Genomic DNA, 25,039 nt, shown 5'->3' with positions numbered 1-25,039 from the left:
AAGGCTACAAAAAGTGATCTCAGAGGTCTAAACTGTCAGTTTTAACTGTAAGGAATGGAATTAGGAAATGGAAGGCCACAGGCACAGTTGCTGTTAAACCAAACCAGCAGGTCTGGCAGGCCAAGAAAAATACAGGAGCGCCACATGAGCAGGATTGTGAGAATGGTTACAAACAACCCACAGATCACCTCCAAAGACCTGCAAGAACAACAACAACAACATTTATTTATATAGCACATTTTCATACAAACAGTAGCTCAAAGTGTTTTACATATTAAAGAATAGAAAAATGAAAGACACAATTATAAAACAAAATAATTCAACATTAATTAACATCGAATAAGAGTAAGGTTCAATGGCCAGGGGGGACAGAAAAAGCAAAAAAACTCCAGACGGCTGGAGAAAAAATAAAATCTGTAGGGATTCCAGACCATGAGACCGCCCAGTCCCCTCTGGGCAAAAGAACATCTTACTGCAGATGGTGTATCTGTACATCGTTCTACAATTCAGCGCAATTTGCACGAAGAACATCTGTATGGCAGGGTGATTAGAAAGAAGCCCTTTCTGCACTCACGCCACAAACACAGTCGCTTGTTGTATCAAATGCTCATTTAGACAAGCCAGATTCATTTTGGAACAAAGTGCTTTGGACTGATGAGACAAAAATTGAGTTATTTGGTCAGAACAAAAAGCACTTTGCATGGCGGAAGAAGAACACCACATTCCAAGAAAAACACCTGCTACCTACTGTCAAATGTGGTGGAGGTTCCATCATGCTGTGGGGCTGTGTGGCTCGTTCAGGGACTGGGGCCCTTGTTAAAGTCGAGGGTTCGGATGAATTCAACCCAATATCAACAAATTCTTCAGGATAATGTTCAAGCATCAGTCACAAAGTTGAAGTTACGTGGGGTTGGATATTCCAACAAGATGATGACCCAAAACACAGTTCGAAATCTACAAAGGTATTCATGCAGAGGGAGAAGTACAATGTTCTGGAATGGCCGTCACAGTCCGCTGACTTGAATATCATCGAAAATCTATGGGGTGATTTGAAGCAGGCTGTCCATCAAATTGAACTGAACTGGAGAGATTTTGTATGAAGAACAGTCAGAAATACCTCAGTCCAGAATCCAGACACTCATCAAATGCTACAGGAGGACAGCATCTAGAGGCTCAACTAAGTATTGATGTCACATCTATGTTGGTGTGCCCAAATTAATGCACCTGTCTAATTTTATTATGATGCATATTGCATATTTTCTGTTAATTTAATAAACTTAATGTCACTGCTGAAATCCTACTGTTTCCATAAGGCATGTCAGATATTAAAAGGAAGTTGCTACTTTGAAAGCTCAGCCAATGATAAACAAAAATCCAAAGAATTAAGAGGGGTTCCAAAACTTTTTCATATGACTGTATTTCAAATAACGATATATTATTTTCATATACAACTGAAGACACCTCGCACCCAGATAAACAGACTTCAGCTGTCTTGGTGTGGGGTGGGATAGCAGGCTACCTGTCTGTGGCCGATTGACACATTTGCAAAACAAAAGACGCTATCAGTACACAACTAACGTGGTGATGAGGAGGTGCAAGTAAAATTAAGGTGGCCCAGCATTACGAATATTTTTGCAGGCTTCAGGGATTTTAGTGTTAAGGAGATGAGATCAGAGGTGTGGGTGCCATGGGTGCCTCACACTTTCAATAAAGGAACACAAAGCCTGGTTCCTGACATATCTGTTCTCATCAAGACAGACTAGTTAGCATGAAGCACTCCTCCATCAAACAACCATCCCAGGACCTTAGGAGATGCTGTTTGGAGATGCATGAAGCAGAAGAAGGCTACCAAAGCCTTGCCAAACACTACAGTAAGACAAATTGTCTAAAAATTAAGAAGCTGTAGGACTGTGGATGTCCCTGGATGTGGGTCTCCAGTGAAGATCACCCCAAGAGCACAAAGGACAATCCTGAAAGAGGTGCAGGAGAACTCAAGGGTAACAGCAAAAGACCTCCCGGAAAGTCTACAAACTGCGAAAGTCTCTTGTTCATGTGTCCAATTACACTGGTCAACAAGCATTTTGTTACTGGGATTCATTCACCTGTACTTTAACAAGTTTCACTTGCTGACTCCAAATCTGAAAACTGTTTTCCTCCAGCAGCACGTCCCATTTTTTAGTTATGATGTTCCAAGTCTTGGACAACTAGGGCGACTGGACAGTAAAGCGTTTCAGCATTTAAGAAATAAGTTTGGTCTCGAGAAAAGTGAAGCCAAAATTAAGGAAGGTGTTTTTGTTGGCCCTGAAATCCGTGAATTGATACTTGACGATGAGTTTAAAAGGAAACTGAAGCCCACTGAATCAGCACCCTCATTCGTGCGGGGTGTCCAGAATTTTCTTGGCAGTCACAGAGCAGAGAATAATACTGAGCTTGTGGAGAACCTGCTGAAAGCGTATCAGCTTACGGGAGCCAGAATGTCATTGAAGACGCATCTTTTACATTCTCATCTCAACTTTTTTCTACCAAATCTAAGCGATGTCAGAGATGAGCACAGGGAAAGATTTCATCAAGAGATAACGGTGATGGAAAACTGATAATTCACTCCAAGCATGATGGGTGACTACTGTTGGTTCTTGCAAAGAGAGACGGATGTGCAGTACAAGTGCAAAAGCCAGTGCCTCCAACATCTTTGGGCACGCTGACCTCACTTTTATATTGAGGTAAATTGACATAAATATACGTTAACGTGTCTCTGGTATCGTCCTCTGGTTTGTTTTCAGAATAAACACATCAAAACAATTTTGGTGGGACAGAGTCCAAACTCCAGATGTCGTGTTGATATATTATATTGATATTCAAAAGTTTCAAAACCTGACGTGCTAGCTTAATTCTGTAAAAAAAATTAATAAAGAGCCGCTCCAAAGTTCCCAGTAGCAAACAAAAAATATTTTTTGTAGACCAGTGTAATTAAACACCAGTAACAGCGCACTGCACAGCAACGTGCAGTGAATACACTTGAAATACTCGAGTATTCCTAGTTTTCATCCTCTTTCTCTGTACGTTTAGCACTCGTCTGCTCAGAGGTTGATGCGCTTGCTGTTTCCTGAGCAGCTCTTCTTTTCTCCACCCTAGCGGCCCGCTGCTTCTCTTCTTCTGTCTGCATCTTTTCACGTTAAAACTGATTAAGTCAGTGTTTTTGTTACAATTACTTAGTAGGTTTTTCTTAATTTTTCACTTAAGCTGGCACTTATGTCTTCAATCTACCTCAAGAATGATTTAAGGTATGAAGAGGTAGAGGAAGTGACGGCGAAGGTGGTAGGGATGAGAACGGCACCCATACGCATGCGCCACACAGCCACTCTGCTGGCCTGCTGCCGAGAGTTGAATCTACAATAAAATAAAAAGAGGAATAATCTTAGAGGTCAATCATCACCCCGAAAGCAGATAGTAGACGTCACATAGTATATGTGTACCAAATGTCAGGTCAATAAGTCAAACGGTTTGCGAGCTACGGGTGACTTAAAATCCTGGACAGACAAACGAACAGCCATGGTAGCGTATTATACAGTAAATAAACACTGAAAAAGAATGGTGATCATGGAAGGACAAAACATTGCAGCATAGCTGATGATTGCCCAAAACCAACTGTATGTTCCACCATGCTTCTGGGAAAATGTTCAAATGAGATAAATGTTGCCCTTTTTGACCCAAATGGAGGAAAACACCAAAACCTCATCCCGACAGTGAATTTGCTGCCTCGTGGTTCTGGACTTCTTGCAGTCATTGCGACAACGATGAAATCAAAGGTGTTTCAAGACATTTCACAGGTGAACATAAAGGCAGCAGTCCATGACCTGAAGCTTAAGAGAGGCTGGGTGATACAACAAGACAATGACCCAGAGCACACCAATAAATCAATTCAAGAATGGTGGAGAGAAGATTGGAATGGCCAAGTCAGAGTCCTGACCTTAACCCAATTGAGATGCTATGGCATGACCTGAAGAGAGGTACACAATCAAGACAACCAGAAATATTCTTGAACTGAAGCAGATTTGTGGGGAGCCATGGTCCAAAATGTGTTCTCAGCATTGTGTAACTCTTATAAGAAGCCACAGGAAACGTTCGGTGGAGGTTGTTGTTGCTTAAGGAGGATCTACAATTTGTTCAGATCACGGGGTCGCCGCACTGTGAATGATTGTTGATGTGCTCAACGAAGACATGACCAATGTAACTGCGTGTGTGTGTCTTGGTAATTTAGTCAGATTGTGTTTGTCTAGAATTGTGACTTAGTTGAAGAACAACCATATGTTATTAGTTATCCAGGGAATTCCGAAGGGTTCACTTCAGGCTTATTTAAATTTAGCACGTCACCACGAAGGACCACGTGTGTCGTAAATCTCGTCAGCAGTCATGGTGTGTGGACTCTTGCACGCCTCCAGAATTTTGCGTGTCAACTACACTAGACAATAAAATCTGGGCGCATTCGAGGAACAGTATGGTGATGTGATTTGTCGCTTCCCGCACCTACACAATCTAACGCACACAGAGATAGCCAGATGTGCACAAATTCATGGTGAGAAATCATTCATTCACAGGGTAGAGATGAAAATTTGTGAAAGTCAAAATTTGAAATGTCTACGAGATCGATATGTAAAGGCAAGGAAAAAATCTTGTGGGAAATCCAGAGGATCCTGCAACCGCACGCACACGGAACTCTTGTACTACAAAATCACCGCGGCTCTAGTTGTCTGCTCGTGAGTATGAATGGGCCTTTGAGGTACCTTGAAACACTTTTTTCAGTTATAAATCACCAAGAAGCCATTCTGAATCTTCCAACATCCTAGTATGACATTGCAAAAGGTAGCAAAAATCTTAACGCTTGCTATAAGAACATAAGAAGTTTGAGAAACGAGAGGAGACCATTAAGTTTGTTTGATTAGGTGATAGCTAAGTTGTCCCAGGATCTCATCCAGACACTCCTTAAAGGTTGTCTTGGTTTCTATAAGGGGGTTTCTTCATCACTCCCTACCATAGGCTTTTATTTTATTGGCATTCATGTGGCAATGTTTAATAGATGATTGTTTCCTTTACTTCTAGGCAATGGTTGAAGTCTGAGGACATACAAAGAATATCTCTGTTTTTTCATAATAAGTCCCTGGAAAAAGAGGTAAGCAAAATGGAGACCCTGGAATGAAACAAACGTCTAGGGGTTTCTGACAGTAAAAAAAAAAAAAAAATCCTTTGGAGTTTGAGGGGCTAGGGTTTGGTCTCTACTGAATGAATCACAACAAATATAATCAAATAATGAATAGATTATTATATATACTAAATTATATATAACATTGTCTTGTTTGAAAGCACAAGAATCATAAGTGAGCAAGAATTGTACCTCGTGTTCAGGGGTAATGGTTCGGTTCATGAAACAAATAAAGGAGAATCATGGACCTCATCCTCGGGTAATGATTCAGTTGGCAAATTAAAATCGACAAAACTTGTGTGACTCATTTGTTGTACAATGACTCCATTTTGTAAATCAAATGAAAAAGGATCATGTGACTCACCCATGGCTGATGATTAGGTTCACAAATCAAATGAACGGGAACCGCATCACTTGCTCGTGGTTAATAGTTCACTTCATGAATCAAATGAACAAGAATCGTGCACCATATTCTCAGGTAATGATTGATGATCGTGCAACTTGATCATGGATCATGATTTAGTTCACTAATCAAATGAATAAGAATTGCATGACTCGTTCTCAAGTAATGACTCACTTCACAAATCACATGAATGAAAATTACGTACAGTGGTGTGAAAAACTATTTGCCCCCTTCCTGATTTCTTATTCTTTTGCATGTTTGTCACACAAAATGTTTCTGATCATCAAACACATTTAACCATTAGTCAAATATAACACAAGTAAACACAAAATGCAGTTTTTAAATGATGGTTTTTATTACTTAGGGAGAAAAAAAATCCAAACCTACATGGCCCTGTGTAAAAAGTAATTGCCCCCTTGTTCAAAAATAACCTAACTGTGGTGTATCACACCTGAGTTCAATTTCCGTAGCCACCTCAGGCCTGATTACTGCCACACCTGTTTCAATCAAGAAATCACTTCAATAGGAGCTGCCTGACTCAGAGAAGTAGACCAAAAGCACCTCAAAAGCTAGACATCATGCCAAGATCCAAAGAAATTCAGGAACAAATGAGAACAGAAGTAATTGAGATCTATCAGTCTGGTAAAGGTTATAAAGCCATTTCTAAAGCTTTGGGACTCCAGCGAACCACAGTGAGAGCCATTATCCACAAATGGCAAAAACATGGAACAGTGGTGAACCTTCCCAGGAGTGGCCGGCCGACCAAAATTACCCCAAGAGCGCAGAGACGACTCATCCGAGAGGTCACAAAAGACCCCAGGACAACGTCTAAAGAACTGCAGGCCTCACTTGCCTCAATTAAGGTCAGTGTTCACGACTCCACCATAAGAAAGAGACTGGGCAAAACGGCCTGCATGGCAGATTTCCAAGACGCAAACCACTGTTAAGCAAAAAGAACATTAGGGCTCGTCTCAATTTTGCTAAGAAACATCTCAATGATTGCCAAGACTTTTGGGAAAATACCTTGTGGACTGATGAGACAAAAGTTTAACTTTTTGGAAGGCAAATGTCCTGTTACATCTGGCGTAAAAGGAACACAGTATTTCAGAAAAAGAACATCATACCAACAGTAAAATATGGTGGTGGTAGTGTGATGGTCTGGGGTTGTTTTGCTGCTTCAGGACCTGGAAGGCTTGCTGTGATAGATGGAACCATGAATTCTACTGTCTACCAAAAAATCCTGAAGGAGAATGTCCGGCCATCTGTTCGTCAACTCAAGCTGAAGCGATCTTAGGTGCTGCAACAGGACAATGACACAAAACACACCAGCAAATCCACTTGTGAATGGCTGAAGAAAAACAAAATGAAGACTTTGGAGTGGCCTAGTCAAAGTCCTGACCTGAATCAATTGAGATGCTATGGCATGACCTTAAAAAGGCGGTTCATGCTAGAAAACCCTCAAATAAAGCTGAATTACAACAATTCTGCAAAGATGAGTGGGCCAAAATTCCTCCAGAACGCTGTAAAAGACTCATTGCAAGTTATCGCAAACGCTTGATTGCAGTTATTGCTGCTAAGGGTGGCCCAACCAGTTATTAGGTTCAGGGGCAATTACTTTTTCACACAGGGCCATGTAGGTTTGGATTTTTTTTTCTCCCTAAATAATAAAAACCATCATTTAAAAACTGCATTTTGTGTTTACTTGTGTTATATTTGACTAATAATTAAATGTGTTTGATGATCAGAAACATTTTGTGTGACAAACATGCAAAAGAATAAGAAATCAGGAAGGGGGCAAATAGTTTTTCACACCACTGTATATTGATCGTAGGTCATGATGTAGTTCACTTAATCAAATGAGTTAAAATTGCACAATTCGTTCTCGGGGAATGAATCGCTTCACAAATCAAATGAATGAGAATCGCCTAACTTGTTCATATTTAATAATTCACTTCATGAATCAAATGAACAAAAATTGTGCACTTCGTTCTCAGGGGAATCAAATGAACGAGAATCATGTGACTTGTTTGTGGTTAATGATTCAGACTCTTTTGACTCTAAAATCGATCTCAGGTAAGTGTGGGCGTGGCATTGGAATAAAATGGCTTGATTCCTGCCTGGACTGGATGTTTCCCAACATCCTGTCATCCTGAATTAGAAAAAATACATGGATGGCCTTGAATGTACAGTGAGGTGGCAATACAGCTCACTGCTGTTAGTCCTTAAGTTGTATTTTAAGACCCTATGTATACTTTGAAAGAAAACAAATGGTTTTTCATCAACATTTAATTTTACACTTACAACTGTCTAAGGCACATATTGTAATATTATATTTTTATTATCCTCATTTGAATATTACTTTTCATACTTATTTAGCATTTAGTGTCTAACACTGCTGTCTCGTAGCTCATGAGCTCATGGTTTGAACATTAGAACAATTGTGATGACAACAGGCCATTCAGTCAACAAGCCTGTCCACCTTATTAGATTGAGATTTGAAAGTTCATCAACTCCTACCCTCCACCATACTATTTGGTCATTTATTCCAGGTGTCGCTAGTTCTCTGTTTGAAGAAACACTTCTGAATGATTGTGTGAAATTTACCTTGAACAAGTTTCCAGCTGTGTCCCCGTGTTCTTGATGAACTCGTTTTAATGTCACCGTCTTGATCAACTGCACTAATTCCCTTCATAACTTTAAACTCTTCTGTCAGGTCTCCTCTTAATCTCCTTGAGTCTCCAATGAAAGCTCACACCTCTGAGGCGCTCCACTTGAATCATAAAAATAGTTGAATATAATTATGCTTGGACTGTATAACGCACTTGAGAGAACACATCTGGAGTGCTGTTTGCAGTTCAGGTCACCACACTACAAGAAAGACATAGCAGCACATGAAGCGGTGCAGAGCAGAACAGCCAGGTGCATCCCAGGACTTCAAGACATTTCCTAATCCAACAGAGTCACAGGATTAAACCTGTTAGTCTCATGCAGAGGTGACTGCATGAGGACCTAATCCAGGTCTTCAAAATCCTCAAAGGCATTAATAAGGTAGACCCAGCAGAATTCATTCAACACATATTCAAGGACATCAGTGGAAATGAAGGGGAAGTGCATTTAGGACTGAAGCCAGGAGGCGCTTCTTCGCTCAGAGAGTTGTGGGAATCTGAGATAAACTACTGAGACATGGAGTTGAAGTAGAAACCTTGCCAACCTTCGAGAAGGATCTGGACGAGATACTGGGACAGCTTAGCTATTAGCTAAACAAACAAGCCTGATGGATTAAATTGTTCCTTTTCATCTGCCGAATGTATTATGTTCTTAGCTCTTTATTTTATCTGGTGTAGCTATGTCTGTTTTGTAATATGGAGACCAAAGCTGCACACAACACTCCAGGAGACGCCTCGTGCTATAAAGCTTAAAAGTAACCTCCCTTGACTTGTACACCACACCTCGTGATATATCATCTTAACAGTCTTCATAGATAGATAGATAGATATGAATGGCATTATAGATAGATAGATAGATAGATAGATAGATAGACAAATAGATAGATGGACAGACAGACAGATATATAGATAGATAGATAGAGAGATAGATAGATAGATAGATAGATAGATAGATATGAATGGCATGATAGATATGAATGGCTAGATAGATAGATAGACAGACAGACAGACAGACAGACAGACAGATAGATAGATAGACAGACAGGCAGATAGACAGACAGATAGATAGATAGATAGATAGATAGATACTTTGTTAATCCCCAAAGGGAAATTCACATTCTCCAGCAGCAGCATACTGATTGATATTTAATATTAAATTAAAGAGTGATAAAAATGCAGTGCAAGTTAAAATAATTGCAAGGTGGAGAGTGCCAGGCAGGTATAACAGACAATAACTTTGTATAATGTTAACGTTTACCCCCAGGTGGAATTGAAGAGTCGCATAGTGTGGGGTCTCCTCAGTCTGTCAGTGGAGCAGGACGGTGACAGCAGTCTGTCGCTGAAGCTGCTCCTCTGTCTGGAGATGATCCTGTTCAGTGGATGCAGTGGATTCTCCATGATTGCCAGGAGCCTGCTCAGTGCCCGTTACTCCGCCACAGATGTCAAACTGTCCAGCTCCATGTCTACAATAGAGCCTTGATCGCTTCCGTCCTTTGTCTCAATGTTGGTAGTGACGAGTAGCTTTTCCACCACAGGAACTTTCTTATCAAGAACCAGTGAATCCCTGTACTATGTAGGCCGAGGTCCAATTGTGGTCCCTGTCCACTTTTTGTGTGTTCACCCCGCACAACGGGAAATGTAACCTTAATGCACAACATGTGACATGTCAAGAAGAGTGATCCATTGTGAAGTGTGGTGCAATTGGGAGTTTTTTTTTTTGCTTCGCTGCGGTGTGAAGTGTATTCATATTCCAATATTCGCTGATAACTCGCCAGAGTCCAAACTTCTAACAGATTTGTAAGAAGGTGCCAGCGCTTATGATCAACCAATCAGCATAATTCAGACATCGTGATCAAAGTGCATGTGGCAGACTTTCATTGAAGGGTTTGCAGACTTTTTCTACACAGCCCCCCCATTTCAAGGAACCATAATGTTTGTGGCACAGCAATTGCAGGCCTGTGAAAGCCGTTGTTATATTTAGGACTTTGTCGCATATGCCTGGCATTCAATGACTCCTTGAAGTCTGCGATTCATAAACATCAGCAGGTTTTGAGGATCTTCTATACTTGATGCTCTGCCAAGCCTCTAATGCAGAAATCTTCAGCTGCTGCTTGTTTTGGGGGGCTTGGCCCCCTAAGTGTTCTCTTCAGCAAATGCAAGTTCTGCTCAGTTGGATTGAAATCGGGTGACTGGCTTGGCCATTCAAGAATTTTCCATTTTCTATCTTTGATAAACTCCTGTGGTGCCTCAGCAATCTGTTTGGCTCATTATCTTGTTGAAGGACGAAACGCCATCCAGTAAGTTTGGAGGCATTTACTGGATCCTGAGCAAATTAGATGTTTCCACACACATCAGAATTCATTGTGCCGTCAGCAGTTCCATCGTCAATGAAGGGAAGTGTGCCAGTCACTGTAGCAGCCATACATGCCCAAGCCATACCACCCCCAGCACCACCATGTTTAACAGATGAGGTGGTCTGCTTTGGACCTCAGGCAGTTCCTTGTCATCTCCACACTTTACTCTCGCCATCACTCTGATCAGGTTCATCTTTGTCTCGTCTGCCCACAAGACCTTTTCTCAGAATTCTGCAGGCTCTTTCAAGTCCTTTTTCACAAACTGTCATCTGGCCGTCCTGTTCTTGTGGTGTTCATCTTTCAGTGTGTCCTCTGTGTTTCTGTTCATGAAGTCTTCTGCTGATCGTCGTCTTTGACACGTCCACATCAGCCTCCTGAAGGCTGTTTCTAATCTGTCACACAGGTGACATGGTGAGGATTCTTCTGTCGTCAACATGGAGGTCTTTCTTGGCCTACCAGTCCCTTTGTGATTACTGAGCCCACCAGCTTGTTCTTTCTTCTTAATGATATTCCACGCAGCTGATTTTGGTCATCCTAAGGTCTCACTGATGTCTCTGATGGTTTTATTCTTGTTTTTCAGTCTCATGATTGCTTATTTGACTTTCATTGGCACAACTCTTGTCATCATGTTGAACAACTACAGACTCCAAAGGATAGAAGCAAACCAAGGGTGCTTTATGACACCACGAAACCCACCTGAGTGATCACAAACACCTGTGACACCAATTGCCCCCAAACACAACAGTGTCCTGAAATGGGGGGACCGTGTAGTAAAAGTGTTATGTGAACAAAATGTCTGCAACTCCACTCAAATGAAAATCTGCCCTATGCACTTTACTCACTTTAATGTCTGAAAAATTTGGATTTGTCATTTTAAACTGTGGAGCAGAGGGGGACATCAAGGAGAAAAGTGTCTTTGTCCCACACATTATGGAGGGCTCCATATTTAACTTGCTTTTAAATGCAGCTTTCACTCCTAATATACATTGCAGGGTAATCTTTACACTGTGTGCACAATTATTAAGCAAGTTGGATTTTTGAGGATTCATTTTAATGTGGAACAAATGCAGTGCTGTCAGTCAGTTCAAAATTTTAATAAACCTGTAACTTGCATGTTTTACAAAGGAAATGTGAGTGTGAACATCATCAGGGGAATACATAAGTGTGCACAATTATTAGGCAACTATTAGTGTGCAGAATTATTACGCAACTAAAGGAAAAACGAAAATGTTCCCATCTCACTTGTTTGTTTTCATCTGTTAAAGTGAGAATAATAAACAACTCCATCCATCCATCCATCCATTATCCAACAATGCCAAGCCACGTTAATGTTACTTGCACCTTCTTTTTGCAAATGTGTCAGTCAGCCGCAGGTAGGTAGCCTGCTAACCTAACCCCTACAGAGGCAGCTGAAGTCAGAGACAAAATTCTTACAGCTGAAAAAGAAAATTGCACATAAGTTAGAGTCTTACAACATCCATCCATCCATTATCCAGCACGCTATATCCCAACTACAGGGTCATGGGGGTCTGCTGGAGCCAGTCCCAGCCAACACAGGGCACAAGGCAGGAAACAAACCCCAGGCAGGGCGCCAGCCCACCGCAGGGCACACACACACACACACACACACCAAGCACACACACTTGGGACAATTTAGGATCGCCAATCCACCTTACCTGCATGTCTTTGGACTGTGGGAGGAAACCGGAGTGCCTGCAGGAACCCACGCAGACACGGGGACACCATGCAAACTCCATGCAGGGAGGACCCGGTAAGTGAACCCAGGTCTCCTTACTGCGAGGCAGCAGTGCTACCCACTGCACCACCGTGCCGCCCATAAACAACTCAAAATTTACAAATACTGTAAACATTTCTGACATTTCAAAAAAATAAAAATAAATAAAAATCAGTGCCCAATATAGCCATCCTTCTCTTCAATAACAGTCATAAGCCTTCCATTCATGGAGTCTGGTCAGTTTCTTGATCTGTTGACAACTTTTTGTGCAGCAGCAACCGCAGCCTCTCCCAGACGCCATTCTCTTTTCCTTGCCGTTTAAGAAGGGCTTTAGGTCAGGTGAGGAAGGGGGCCATGTCATTTTTTTTTTTTTATCTTTAAGGCCTTTACTGGTTAGCCACACAGTGGAGTACTTTAATGCATGTGATGGTGCATTGGCCTGCATAAAAATCATGGTCTTCTAGCAAGATGCAGACTTTTTCTTTTACCACCGCTTGAATAAAGTGTCTTTGTCTTCTAAAAACTGGCTGTAGGTTTGGGAGTTGATTTTCAGTCCATCTTAAACCTGAAAAGGTCCGACTAGCTCATCTTTAATAATACCAGACCATACCAGTACCCCACCTTCATCTTACTGGTGTCTGAGTCAAAGTGGAGCTCTGTGCCCGTTACTGATCCAGCTATGGGCCCCTCCATCTGGTCCATCAAGTGTCCCTTCTCATCTCATCAGTCCATTAAACCTTTGAAAAATCTGTCTCCAGATATTTCTTGGCCCAGTCTTGTTCAGTGTTTGGTTGGGTTTCAGCCTTCCTTACCTTGGCCATGTCTCTGAGCACTGAACACCTTGTACTTCTGGGCACTCCATAGAGGCTGCAGTTCTGGAATATGACAGCACTGGAGGATGATGGGTTCCTGGTAACTTCACGTTTGATTCTTCTCAAATGGATGGATTAGCAGATAATTTGGAATCCATTATATCATCACAGAAGGACTTGGATAGCACACAGGCTTGGGCAGATTTGTGACAGATGAAATTTAATATCAGTAAATGTAAAGAATTACATATAGGAAGTAAAAATGTGAGGTTTGAATACACAATGGGCGGTCAGAAAATCGAGAGTACACCTTATGAGGAGGATTTAGGAGTCGACTTCCCGACAGTGTTCAGAAGTCATTAAGAAGGCTAACAGAATGTCAGGTTATATAGCGCCTTGATGTGTGGAGTACAAGTCACAGGAGGTTCTTCTCAAGCTTTATAACACACTGGTGAGGCCTCATCTGGAGTCCTGTGTGTAGTTTTGGTCTCCAGGCTACAAAAAGGACATAACAGCACAAGAAAAGGTCCAGAGAAGAGCGACTTGGCTGATTCCAGGGCTACAGGAGATGAGTTATGAGGAAAGATTAAAAGAGCTGAGCCTAACACTTACATTAGGTTTAGGTCTTGTTAGGTTTTAATTCACAATTGGAGGTCTGAAATTGAGTATTCACCTTATGAGAAGGATTTAGGAGTCATAGTGGACTCTAAGCTATCGACTTCCCGACAGTGTTCAGAAGCCATTAACAAGGCTAATAGAATGTCAGGTTATATAGCGCCTTGATGTGTGGAGATCAAGTCACAGGAGGTTCTGCTCAAGCTTTATAACACACTGGTGAGGCCTCTTCTGGAGTACTGGGTGCAGTTATGGTCTCCAGGCTACGAAAAGGACATAACAGAGCTAGAGAAGGTCCAGAGAAGAATGACTAGGCTGATTCCAGGGCTACAGGGAATGAGTTATGAGGAAAGATGAAAAGAGCTGAGCCTTTACAGGAGATGAAGAGGAGACCTGAGTGAAGTGCTTAAAATTATGAAGGAAATTAGTCCAGTGGATCGAGACGTGGCTTTAAAATGAGTTCATCAAGAACACGGAGACACAGCTGGAAACTTGTTAAGAGTAAATTTCGCACAAACATTAGAAAGTTTTTCTTTACACAAAGAACATGAGACACTTGGAATAAGCAACCAAGTAGTGTGGTAGACAGTAAGACGTTAGGGACTTTCAAAACTCGACTTGATGTTTTCTTGGAAGAAATAAGTGGATAGGACTGGCAAGCTGTGTTGGGCTGAATGGCCAGTTTTCGTCTAAAGTATTCTAATGTTCTAAATCTTTGACAGTTAATTTGCGTCTTTCAAAACACGTTTCTTGTGGCCCTGTTGACAATTTGCAACAAAACGTTTGATGGTTCTGTGATCACGCCCCAATATCTGAGCAATTTCAAGAGTGCTGCATCCCACTGAAAGACTTTTTGCAATTTTTGACTTTTTAGTGTCGGTTAAATCTCTTTTTTGGCCCATTTTGCCTAATAATTCTGCACACCTTGATGTGGGGCGTTGATCTCCTTAGGCCACACCCTCCCTCGTTATGCAAATACACATCACCTGAAATGCTTAAATCCAATCACTATTCAAGTTTGTACAGCTTAGAGTCAGAATACATACAGTAGATAAAAATGATGATATGGTCAAAATACTCACTTGCCTAATAATTGTGCACACAGCGTATAACAGCCGAAGTAAAGCCACTGCAACAATGCAATTGTCATTCTTTTCTTCAGTGGGAGTCTTTGTCGACTGTGGTCTCATTTTTTGGTTGTGTGCAGGAGGTCTGGTTCTTGGCGCAGAGTCAGTGTCACATTTGTGCTGAGGGTCTTCTGTCCAAAGCAGTGTTTCCCAAACCCAAACTCGGTCCTGGAAGACCCACTGTGGCTGCAGGTTTTTGTTCCAACCAGCTTCTGTTTTTAATTGGACTCCTGGGGTAATCAAGTGATGTGTTATTTCCCAAGTTCTGTGTTTTGGGAACAATACAGAAATTACAATACTAAGTTTTGTAAAAAAAATATATATATATATTGTGGTCGAGAGGAGGGCTTGTGCCTCCTCCAGACCAAGAGGGAGCGTCCGTCCTGGTTATGCTGGAGACCTCGGGTAGAGGGCATGGAAGCCCAGCCCTGTAGGGACCCGTGGTCACCGCCAGGTGGCGCCCCGATGCCGGTATATCCCGTGTGGTCCCCAGCCGGGGCTGGAGCCCAGCCGGGATGCCCTGGAGGACCAGAGGAGGGCTTGTGCCTCCTCCAGACCGAGAGGGGGCGTCCGTCCTGTTTATGCTGGAGGCCTCGGGTAGAGGGCTTGGAAGTCCAGCCCTGTAGGGGCCCGTGGCCATCGCCAGGCGGCACCCCAGTGCCTTATTATCCCGGGAGCCCGGCACTTCCGCCACACGGGGGTGTGTCCGCGGGAGATTGCCGGGAAGCAGCTGGAGCCCATCCGGGTTCCTATAAAAGGGGCCGCCTCCCTCCAGTCAGCAGTGGAAGTCGGGTGGAAAAGGACGGAGCTGGAGTGAGGACTGGAGGCGGCCAGGAGGAAAAGAGGCACAGGACTGTGTGGCCTGGACATTGGGGGAATCGGTGCAAGAAGAACTGGGGTTTGTGAGCATGTACATCTTGTACATAATAGTTGTAAATAAACAGCGTGTGGTGACAATATGATGTCCGTCTGTCTGTGTCCGGGTCAAAGTTCACAATATATATATATATATTGTCACACACGTGCGCATGGGGGGCAGCTAAAGGGCTTGAGTGAAGGCAGTTCGGAGGCATGCCGGGGTGTGGCAGAGTGCACTGACTCTTTTTCTCCCTTGGCTGTAGACCATTCCCGGGGGATTTCACCTGGCAGTCCTGACATCACTTCCGGGACTGAGCCAATGGAAGTCGGCCACACCAGCTCCAGTCCCTCTGATGTCACGTCCGGCTATGAACCAATGGTGGAAGACCACGTGCTGAATCCATATGACCTCACTTCCTGTCTCCCCCTTTAAAACCTGCCCCTTTTCCTTTGTTTCCTCAGTCTTGTTCTGGACTCAGTTGAATGCACTTCAGTGCTGATTATTTGTTAAAACGACCTTTTGCAGCCAGGATACCACATTATACGGGTGGCTGCCCCAAACCTTTATCTGTCCATGTCTCGTTCTTGTGACAATATATAGTGGCGGACAGCCAGGACCCATGCCCAGCCGGGATGCGTAGAAGGTCCAGGAGAGAGATTATATCTCCTCTGGGCCACAAGAGGGCGGCCACCTTGGTCTGTATAGGGACCACGAGAACTCCTGGGCCACAGGAGGGCGCCCGGAGGATTGTGGAGCCCTGGGTATCAGCACTTCCACCACACCCGGTGGAAGAGATTCCAGGAACATCTGGAGTGCTTCCGGGTACACATGCGGCACTACCGCCACAACAGGAAGTGCCGCCGGAAAATCATCAGAAACCACCTGGGGCACATCCGGGTAGTTATAAAAGGGGCAGCCTCCTCCAAGTGAGAGATCCGAGTTGGGAGTAAGAAAGCAATGCTCGGGAGGAGAGGTGGAGAGGTGGCAAGAGAAGTCCGGAAAGGGAGAGAAAAGGACGGAAAAAAGGTGTTTAGTGCAGGGGCGTTGTGTTGTGTGCTGGACTTTATAAAGTAAAGAGTTTGGTTTTTTGGGAACATTGTGTCCGTATCTGTCTGTGCCGAGGCTGGACTACCACAATAGATATATTAAAATATACCCAGCAGTTATATGGGAATAATGTATTTTTTCTTTTTAACAATATTTTCATTCTACTTCTCTATGTGTTCTAATTTTTTAATTAATCCATTATTTACTAATTAGTGGGTCTGATGCTAAAGTAGTTGCAGGCTTTGATTATTCAGTGTCGTTAGCCTCGGGGTCTGCTCTGCTCATTTTTAATTGCCTTTAACACTTTGAGGGCTGAATATTTTTTCCAAAAAACTCAGTTTTCTGAAAAGTACACAATGCATTAGTTTCACACATAAATTAAGACCGCTGTTGGCGCCTGTTCGGCATCCCTGGCAGAATTGGCTGTGCTTTGGGCTCGATGGCCAGCAGGAATGCATGGCGGGCTGGCTACCTTATCTTTGTCTTCGCACCGCAGGTGGGCAACGGTGGCAGTCGGAGTGTGACGCAATATGATTTGTACCTCTTGCCTGTGGTGGTCCTCCTAGGCCAACGCTGCTGTAGGCATGTCAGCTACACGAACGTGTTCAGCACCACAATTAGCTGGGGACCGATAGGCTGATGCTGGTACCTCACTTTTGTTTTTGATATCCATCTCCAGATCACCTGCATCAAACTCCAAGTCCGAAACGTCAGAGTCCGATTCAACAAAATTACGTAAAACGGAGTGTGGAGTATTTTGCTTTGCACATTTGCTTTAGTCTCCCCAGATGTCGATGCCATTTTAGAGGCTGTTTGCTCTTCACTACTCCTGCACGTCAAATCAACAAAGCTAACTTTCCTTCAACCAAAGAGAGTCGAACTAAAACGTAAGGGTGAGTTTTGTCACCGTTTATAGCCCATTACCGTCCTCTATCCCCAAATTTCAACAAGAGTCAACATCAGCCCTGAAAGAGTTAATAAGATACAACAAAGGGGAAAAACTGCACAGAGAAAGGGCAACATGTAATGAAATCAACGAAAGAGAGTTACGCCATTAGATAGATAGCAAAAGCAGAAATATTTCTAAATGTCTTATAAATGTAAAAATCATGCTGCTGTGCTTTTCTGAATGTAGAGTAAAAGAAAAATAATCCCAGCTAATTAAATGAGCTCAGTGCTGTCAGGTGTTAGGATTAGGAATCTGATTGGAACAAAAACCTGCAGCCTCAGGGGATCCCCAGGACCGAGGTTGGCAAACGTTGTTCTAGAGCAGTAATGGTCGAACCATTTAGAAACCTAGTGCCCAAACTGCAATCCAAAACCCACTTATTTATCGCAAAGTGCCAACATGGCAATTTAACCTGAATACCACCTAAAACTGAACACCAGCATAACCAAGGAGCTGGTGGTGGATTTTAGGAGGCCCAGGCCCCTCATGGACCCCATGATCATCAGAGGTGAGTGTGTGCAGGGGGTGCAGACCTATAAATACCTGGGAGTGCAGCTGGATGGTAAATTGGACTGGACTGCCAATACTGATGCTCTGTCTGTCTGTCTATCTACTGAGCTTTTAGTTTAGAAAAGCCACTCATACATTAACATCTTTTGTCTTAAAAGAAAAACATAATAGCGGAGCTTTCAATGATACAGACAACTTTTTGTTGAAAGGTAAAAGTTTGCATTCGGTATGCTTTTGAACAATTAATGTGCTTTTTGCTGTTGTATGCATGCTGATAATTTGTCTAACCTTGGCTCATACTGTACTTTGTAAGTTTGAGAGCAACACATGCAGCACTCAGGTCATCTGTTAGTCTGTTTCTGGTGTCAGATTTGATTTAATTCAAAGCTGAAAACAGCTGCGCTCAAGCATAAGATATTCCAAACAAAGTAAGGAAAGCGATCTCAAGCGCCTTCATTGACTTCAGATTCTTTGGCAGAGAATTCCACACTTTAAGGATTTCATTTTCATAACTAACTGTGCTGTGCTGTCCTTTGTCATCCCTTCGATCCTCTCAAGTGTTTCACGCAGGTCTTCCCTATTAAGCTCCGCCCCCAAAGCTTCCATTATATATTACGGGTCGTGGATCAGGTGTGGCGATTAACAACTCCCGGCAATAATTACAGATGCGGACGACTCCTCACCTGCGCTTAGCGAGGACTGCCGCATCACAAAGCTCCCGAAACCGCTCCGCCACTCTACCATAACCCCCTTTAAGCCGCGAGTGCGGCAATTATCTGTTAAAACTGGCCTTTTCAATTTTGAGCTGTGGACCCGCTCTACCACATCCCCTCCAACCCCACCACGAGAATCACAGACTCAAAAGGCTGCAGTCCGTGCCGCACCCTCAAGCAGCATGTGTGCCGCCCGCCTTACCCCAGACAGGAGAGGAAGGAAGCCCTCCCATTGGGCTGCTGGGCAGAGGGGCGGGTGATGTGAGAAAAGTCCTCCGGCGCGCATGAAGAGGGGGAGAGGTGAGGGGAGCAGCCCGGCCCCGCATTCCTCTGGCTTTATAGTAACGAACTCTGTGCTCGGGCGCGGCGTGCCCACTGAGAGGGCTCTGAGTGCCCCCTTTGGCACGCGTGCCATAGGTTCGCCACCACTGCTCTAGAGGAACCCTGAATACCCCCACGTTTACTGTGCTTGGTGAGCTGTTTGTGACAAATGCCAGGTATGGGTGTCTGCCAGTGGAGCTCTTTGAATTTGCTATCCATTATATGGACGGTGCTCTTCTAAGACCCCAATACAGCACATACTTTTCACTGTCTGTGAACTGTGCGTCTCTTCTAATCACTGAAGGCCCCTCCAGAAGCAACTTGCCCTTCATTCAGCTGCAGGCTTGTGTGCTGAGCACAGTTAGTCTCGTAAATCAGAAAACCAAATCACTATTTTATAATTCTGGCTACACCGTGTCAATGGAGAGAGTGAGAGTGGGACTTCTGTCGAGCTCACAAGTAATTCTGACAAACGGTGAATAAAGATTTATTAAAAGGGCGAGAGGGAAGCATAGGCACCTTTGTGGGATGTTTGCATGGCTACTAAGTTCATTTGTCCGACTGCTGGGACGCCTGGGGCTCCTAAATGTGTTCATCAGATAAGGCCCCGTGCCATCTTGTTAACAAGTTCCCTTTTCTTTTCTCAGTACAGAGCGATGACGCTGCCAGCCTTCAAGTATTACGTCACTTGCGCTTGCCTGATATTCTTCTGCGTCTTCATTGTACAAATTCTGGTGCTGCCCAAGTAAGTATGCCTGTGTCACAGAAAAGACATGTATCCATATTTCTAAGAAGAGAATCTGAAGCAACGCAATTTGATTTCCATTATGGTTACTTTTACAGTCGTGTGAAAAAGTAAGTGCACCCCAAGACATTTTTATTTTCTTTTGTAACCTATGTGGACAAATAGATAAAGGTGATGTGATTGGGGAAAAAAAATGAATTTTTGCCCTTGCAATAATTTTGTTCCATGAAATATGAAAATATGCTGTTTCCATCTGTTGAAAAAGTAAGCCCCCCTTTGACTCTGACAGCTGGCACTGGCCCTTCAAGTCAGCATTTCCTCTAACTGTGTAGCAGCCTCTCACTGGGATAAAGTATTCCCCGCTCCTCTTTGCAGAATTCAGTCAGCTATGTGATGTCTGAGGGGTCTCCTCCATGCACAGCCGATTTCAGATACACTCTCTCAACCCCCAAAAGCATCTAACTGGCATAACCAGTTCCAAATACTGTCCTGAATTGCAATATGAGTTGCCATCTCTCTGATCGTGTTTTTGACGTTGCTGGGTGAAACTCAACTGCAGGTCTTGTAATATTAAAATATTGTTCTCAGAGGAATTACGCATCAAAATAGAGATCTCCTTGATATCTTTTTGGTTTCTCCTTGACAAACATGAGAACAGAAAGAAATAAAATGGAAACGCTTTCTTTTGTCTCTTGCTTCTCAGATTTATTTCCACAAGTGCCTGGTCTAGAGTTTCAGCAGTGAGAGCTCAGCAAAGTCACCCAGTGGGCCTAGATTTTACAAGTAGCATCATCACATATTTTGGCCAATTGAAAGTATTTGCATTTTGTACTCAGTAATATGCGGTGACATGTATGTAGTTCTGTGGTGGGTTGGCACCCTGCTCCAGGATCGGTTCCTGCCTTGTGCCCTGTGTTGGCTGGGATTGGCTCCAGCAGACCCCCGTGACCCTGTATTCGGATTCAGCGGGTTAGAAAATGGATGGATGGGTGGATGTATGTAGTTGATCGTGGTAGTAATTACAAAATTACAATAATTACTATAATTACAAAACTGTAGCCTTTCTTCTTCTTGTGGCTGCTTCCATTACAGGTTGCCACAGTGGATCATCTTCCATATCTTTCTGTCCTCGTCATCTTGTTCTGTCACACACATCATCTTCATGTCCTCACTCACCACATCCATAAACCTTCTCTTAGGTCTTCCTCTTCTCCTCTTACCTGGCAGCTCTATCCTTAGCACCCTTCTCCCAATATACCCAGCATCTCTCCTCTGCACATGTCTAAACCAACACAATCTCGCCTCTCTGACTTTGTCTCCCAACCGTCCCACCTGAGCTGACCCTCTAATGTCCTCATTTCTAATCCTGCCCATCCTCGTCACACCCAATGCAAATCTTACCATCTCTAACTCTGCCACCTCCAGCTCTGTCTTCCGCTTTCTGGTCAGTGCCACCGTCTCCAGCCCATATAACACAGCTGGTCTCACTACCATCCTGTAGACCTTCCCGTTCCTGGGTGATGTCGTCAGATTCTTTCATTTTGCTAATGGATGTTTAAAATGCATACGCAAAGATCCGCCTTGTGTCTCAATTCGTGCGATTCCAATATCCGAGAATCATTCTGGCGAGTCTCGCTCATTTGATTTGCAAGCGAATCGTTAACGAGTTTTACATTCTCATTCACTTGAAAATCTGTGACAAAGAGTCTTGTTTTAATTATGGATCTTACGTGTGTTTTTATGCTTTGTGAATGGAAACAGGAGTATGAATTATCATGTTAACTAAATCATTAATTATATATTTATATACAAGTAAGAAATACATTAAGAAAACTATGATATTATGGATATACACACATATATGCTATGACCAGTGGCTAGGAGGTAGTTGGGAGTTGGGAAAAACCCTTTTTAACCAAACCAAAAACCTACAAAAAAACCGGTAGAATAACGTTGAACTTGAAAGGCGAAATCACGTCAGTCTGCTGAGGTTTTTCTAATGTTGCATGCTCTGCTCCTCATCGGGATGAAGCCACCATCTTTCAGCCTTGTCCCTTTTAATTGCAGGCAAACCGACCGGGAGGGGTGGGATTTGAGAACGATGTCATGGCCGGTTGTGTGTACATATGATGGATCTCTACTCTGAGCGGTATCGCTTACCTTGTTTGAGTCTGTCAAGGGACACATATGAGTGACAATGCATAATATAAAAGAAAAATGTGTGAAATTTCCAATTAAATATTTGTGATGCAATCAGAGGGGACCCCCTCCCTGGGACTACCCATATATGCCTAGTGGTGGATCTACTCACGCACGCTGGGCATTTGCCCAGGGGCCACATACTAATCAATGTATGTTGTGACTTGCTGAGTGGTTGTGTAGGTAGGGGTCCCAGTGAACTACTTTGCCCGGGGGCCTATACTGCTGTTGAGACAGCTTTGGATCTACTCTGCGTAGAGTAGTGAGAAAAGCGCTATATAAATACAAAGAATTATCATTATTAATATTATTATTATTAGTAGTATTATTATTATGCAACTAATGAAGCTTAATCTACAGGGCCTGTAACTCCGGACGGGCCCCAGAAGCAACTTTAGTACACATTGCTTTCAGGTGTCTACTGAATGGAAAGGAGCTTTTTAAAAAATAATATTAATTATATAGTGTAGTTCAGAACAGAAAATTGAATCGAAATCTGAGATATAGTGGTTGAATTTTGTAAAAATATGTGGTGATCTGTCATGGAACAATCCAATTGGAGAAGATAAGGCCTTCTTGCCAGTTGCAAATCGGGTCCCTATAACCAGGGGCGGTCCTAGCCTGTTTGGTGCCCGGGGTGAACACCCCTCTGGCGCCACCCTGCCCCCTCTGCACCCCCCGCACCCCCAGCGTTCTAATAAACAATGAAAAAATACAGTGCAATAAAACAAACTATTGGAAATGTAATGTCTAACAGAGACAAAATCAAATTTTACATTTATTCAGCACCAAAATATATCGTTACAGTGTAAAGAATTTTCACTTTAGTACCATCTACAGTCGTCAGTTCACCAGGTCACTAACAACTACATAAACCTTTCCTCTCAGAGCTGCAGTCAGTTTATTATTTCGGGTTAAATTTCCCCGCCTACCGCTCTCCACTACGCGAGTCATTGAATTAGTAAGTTAGCATGCAAACATATATATCCATACAAAAAAACTCATACTAATTCAAATCATTTTATCAACATGTTCAAAATCTCATTGATGATATTTTACTGTTTTAAAGCCTGTAATGTGCACTCCAATTATGGCGAATTTACTAACCTTTGATAAAGAATAGAGAAAGCACACATTGAGGTGGCGTCAGCTTCACACAGGAGGATTTATTCTTCCTGTTTGCTGTACTCTGCTCTTTGCTGCTCGCACAAGGAGTGCCCATCTAACGATTTCTGCGATTCCGCACAACCCAGGACAAATTAATTGTGACATAATGTGCTTGGATTGACAATATTATGAATGAAATGTGCTTTATTTGGAAGCCCCCCGCCCCCCTCTTCTTTCGACAGGTTGTGTGTGAGACTTCAGCACAGCAACAGCAGCAGAAAGCAGGCGCACCGTTGGCCCTCGCGCTCACTTCCCACATATATGGGTGTGACAGAATTTAGAAAACACATCGGTGAAAATTATGTCTGTATCGTAATGTCTGGTGCGTTTGTGTTTGTTTGTTTGTTTTTATTTTATTTTTCCGAGCTGGTTATTAGATGCCATGCCAGCCAGAGAATCCCCCACCGCCCCGCCCCTCTCCTCCCTTTTCTGCAAGCAGCAAGCGTACCTCGCAAATGGAGGGCGCCCTTACTCCCCGCAAATGGGCAATAGAAAACTGATCGGTGCCCATGCAATCCCAAAAATGCACTGGCATGATGTCGGGGCAGCATGGGCGCGTGCAAAAATAAAAAAAAAAAAATTTTTTTACCAATGCCCAAGATGCCGCCCCCACCACGATGCCACCCTGGACATCGGGCCATGTCACCCATATCAAAAACCGCCACTGCCTATAACAATTCAAGCTTTGGGGTCTCAAAAATGTAAGTCCAAACTCAAAAGGAATCACACAAGTCAAAAGAATCGATTCTCCTAAACAGGTAGTTTGAAAGAATCGAGTTGGTAAAGTGAATCGAAATGCCCATCACTAACACACACTCACCTCCCAGTACATTTCCAATAATCTGAGTCACTTCCAGGTGGAGTAAGCCAATGACAAGCAGGTAAATGAAATCAAAATGGTGTCTAAAACAGAAGAATGAATCCAGAAGTGTTGTTATTCGTGTTGTCATTATGTTTGTTGCGTACTGAGTATTCAAGATTTAACAGTTTCTTCATGATATTTTCCAGAACTCCAGTTCTCGGAATTTCCTTTGGAGTCGCCTTCCTTTTGCTGTCATTTATTGTCTTCATTTGCTTTGCCGGCAGTCTCCTGGTAAGTACCCTGTAACTGTATTTTGGTAGCCTGGTGGCACAGATTTGTTCATATTCATGATGGGCGGTTGATTGATTGTTTTTTCTAAGAAGACTAAGAGATCATATTCGTGAATACGAATTATTGAATGTATAAATTTGCTAGCACAAAATTGAAATACGCATTCAAATAGAGTACAATACAATTTATTTTTTGTATAGCCCAAAATCGCACAACAAGTGCCGCAATGGGCTTTAACAGACCCTGCCTCTTGACAGCCCCCAGCATTGACTCTCTAAGAAGACAAAAAAAAAAAACGCTTGTAAGGGAAAAAAGGAAGAAACCTTGGGAAAGGAAGTTCAAAGAGAGACCCCTTTCCAGGTAGGTTGGGCGTGCAGTGGGTGTCAAAAGAAGGGGGTCAATACAATACAATACAATACACAGAACAAATCCTCAGTACAGTATAAAAAAATAAAAATTTTAGAAATACGGAGCAGAATTTAACAGTAGATGATATCACATAATAAGATTTGGATATTTTTAGAGTT

At 43.0% G+C, this 25,039-nt stretch overlaps 1 protein-coding gene across 1 annotated transcript in view; it reads left to right on the top strand.

Moving 5' to 3' along the window:
* Positions 1–25,039, top strand: part of LOC120515751 (adenylate cyclase type 2-like) — a 623,137-nt gene that overhangs the window by 510,215 nt on the left and 87,883 nt on the right. The window contains exons 13-15 of the mRNA XM_039737035.1: positions 5,098–5,167; positions 19,956–20,053; positions 24,428–24,512. Of these exons, the coding sequence (XP_039592969.1) occupies positions 5,098–5,167; positions 19,956–20,053; positions 24,428–24,512 (253 nt within the window). The remainder of the gene's footprint in view (positions 1–5,097; positions 5,168–19,955; positions 20,054–24,427; positions 24,513–25,039) is intronic.

The sequence above is a fragment of the Polypterus senegalus genome, chromosome 15, assembly GCF_016835505.1.
Source record: "Polypterus senegalus isolate Bchr_013 chromosome 15, ASM1683550v1, whole genome shotgun sequence".
Taxonomy (NCBI): domain Eukaryota; kingdom Metazoa; phylum Chordata; class Cladistia; order Polypteriformes; family Polypteridae; genus Polypterus; species Polypterus senegalus.
This window is presented reverse-complemented; position numbering and strand designations above follow the sequence as displayed.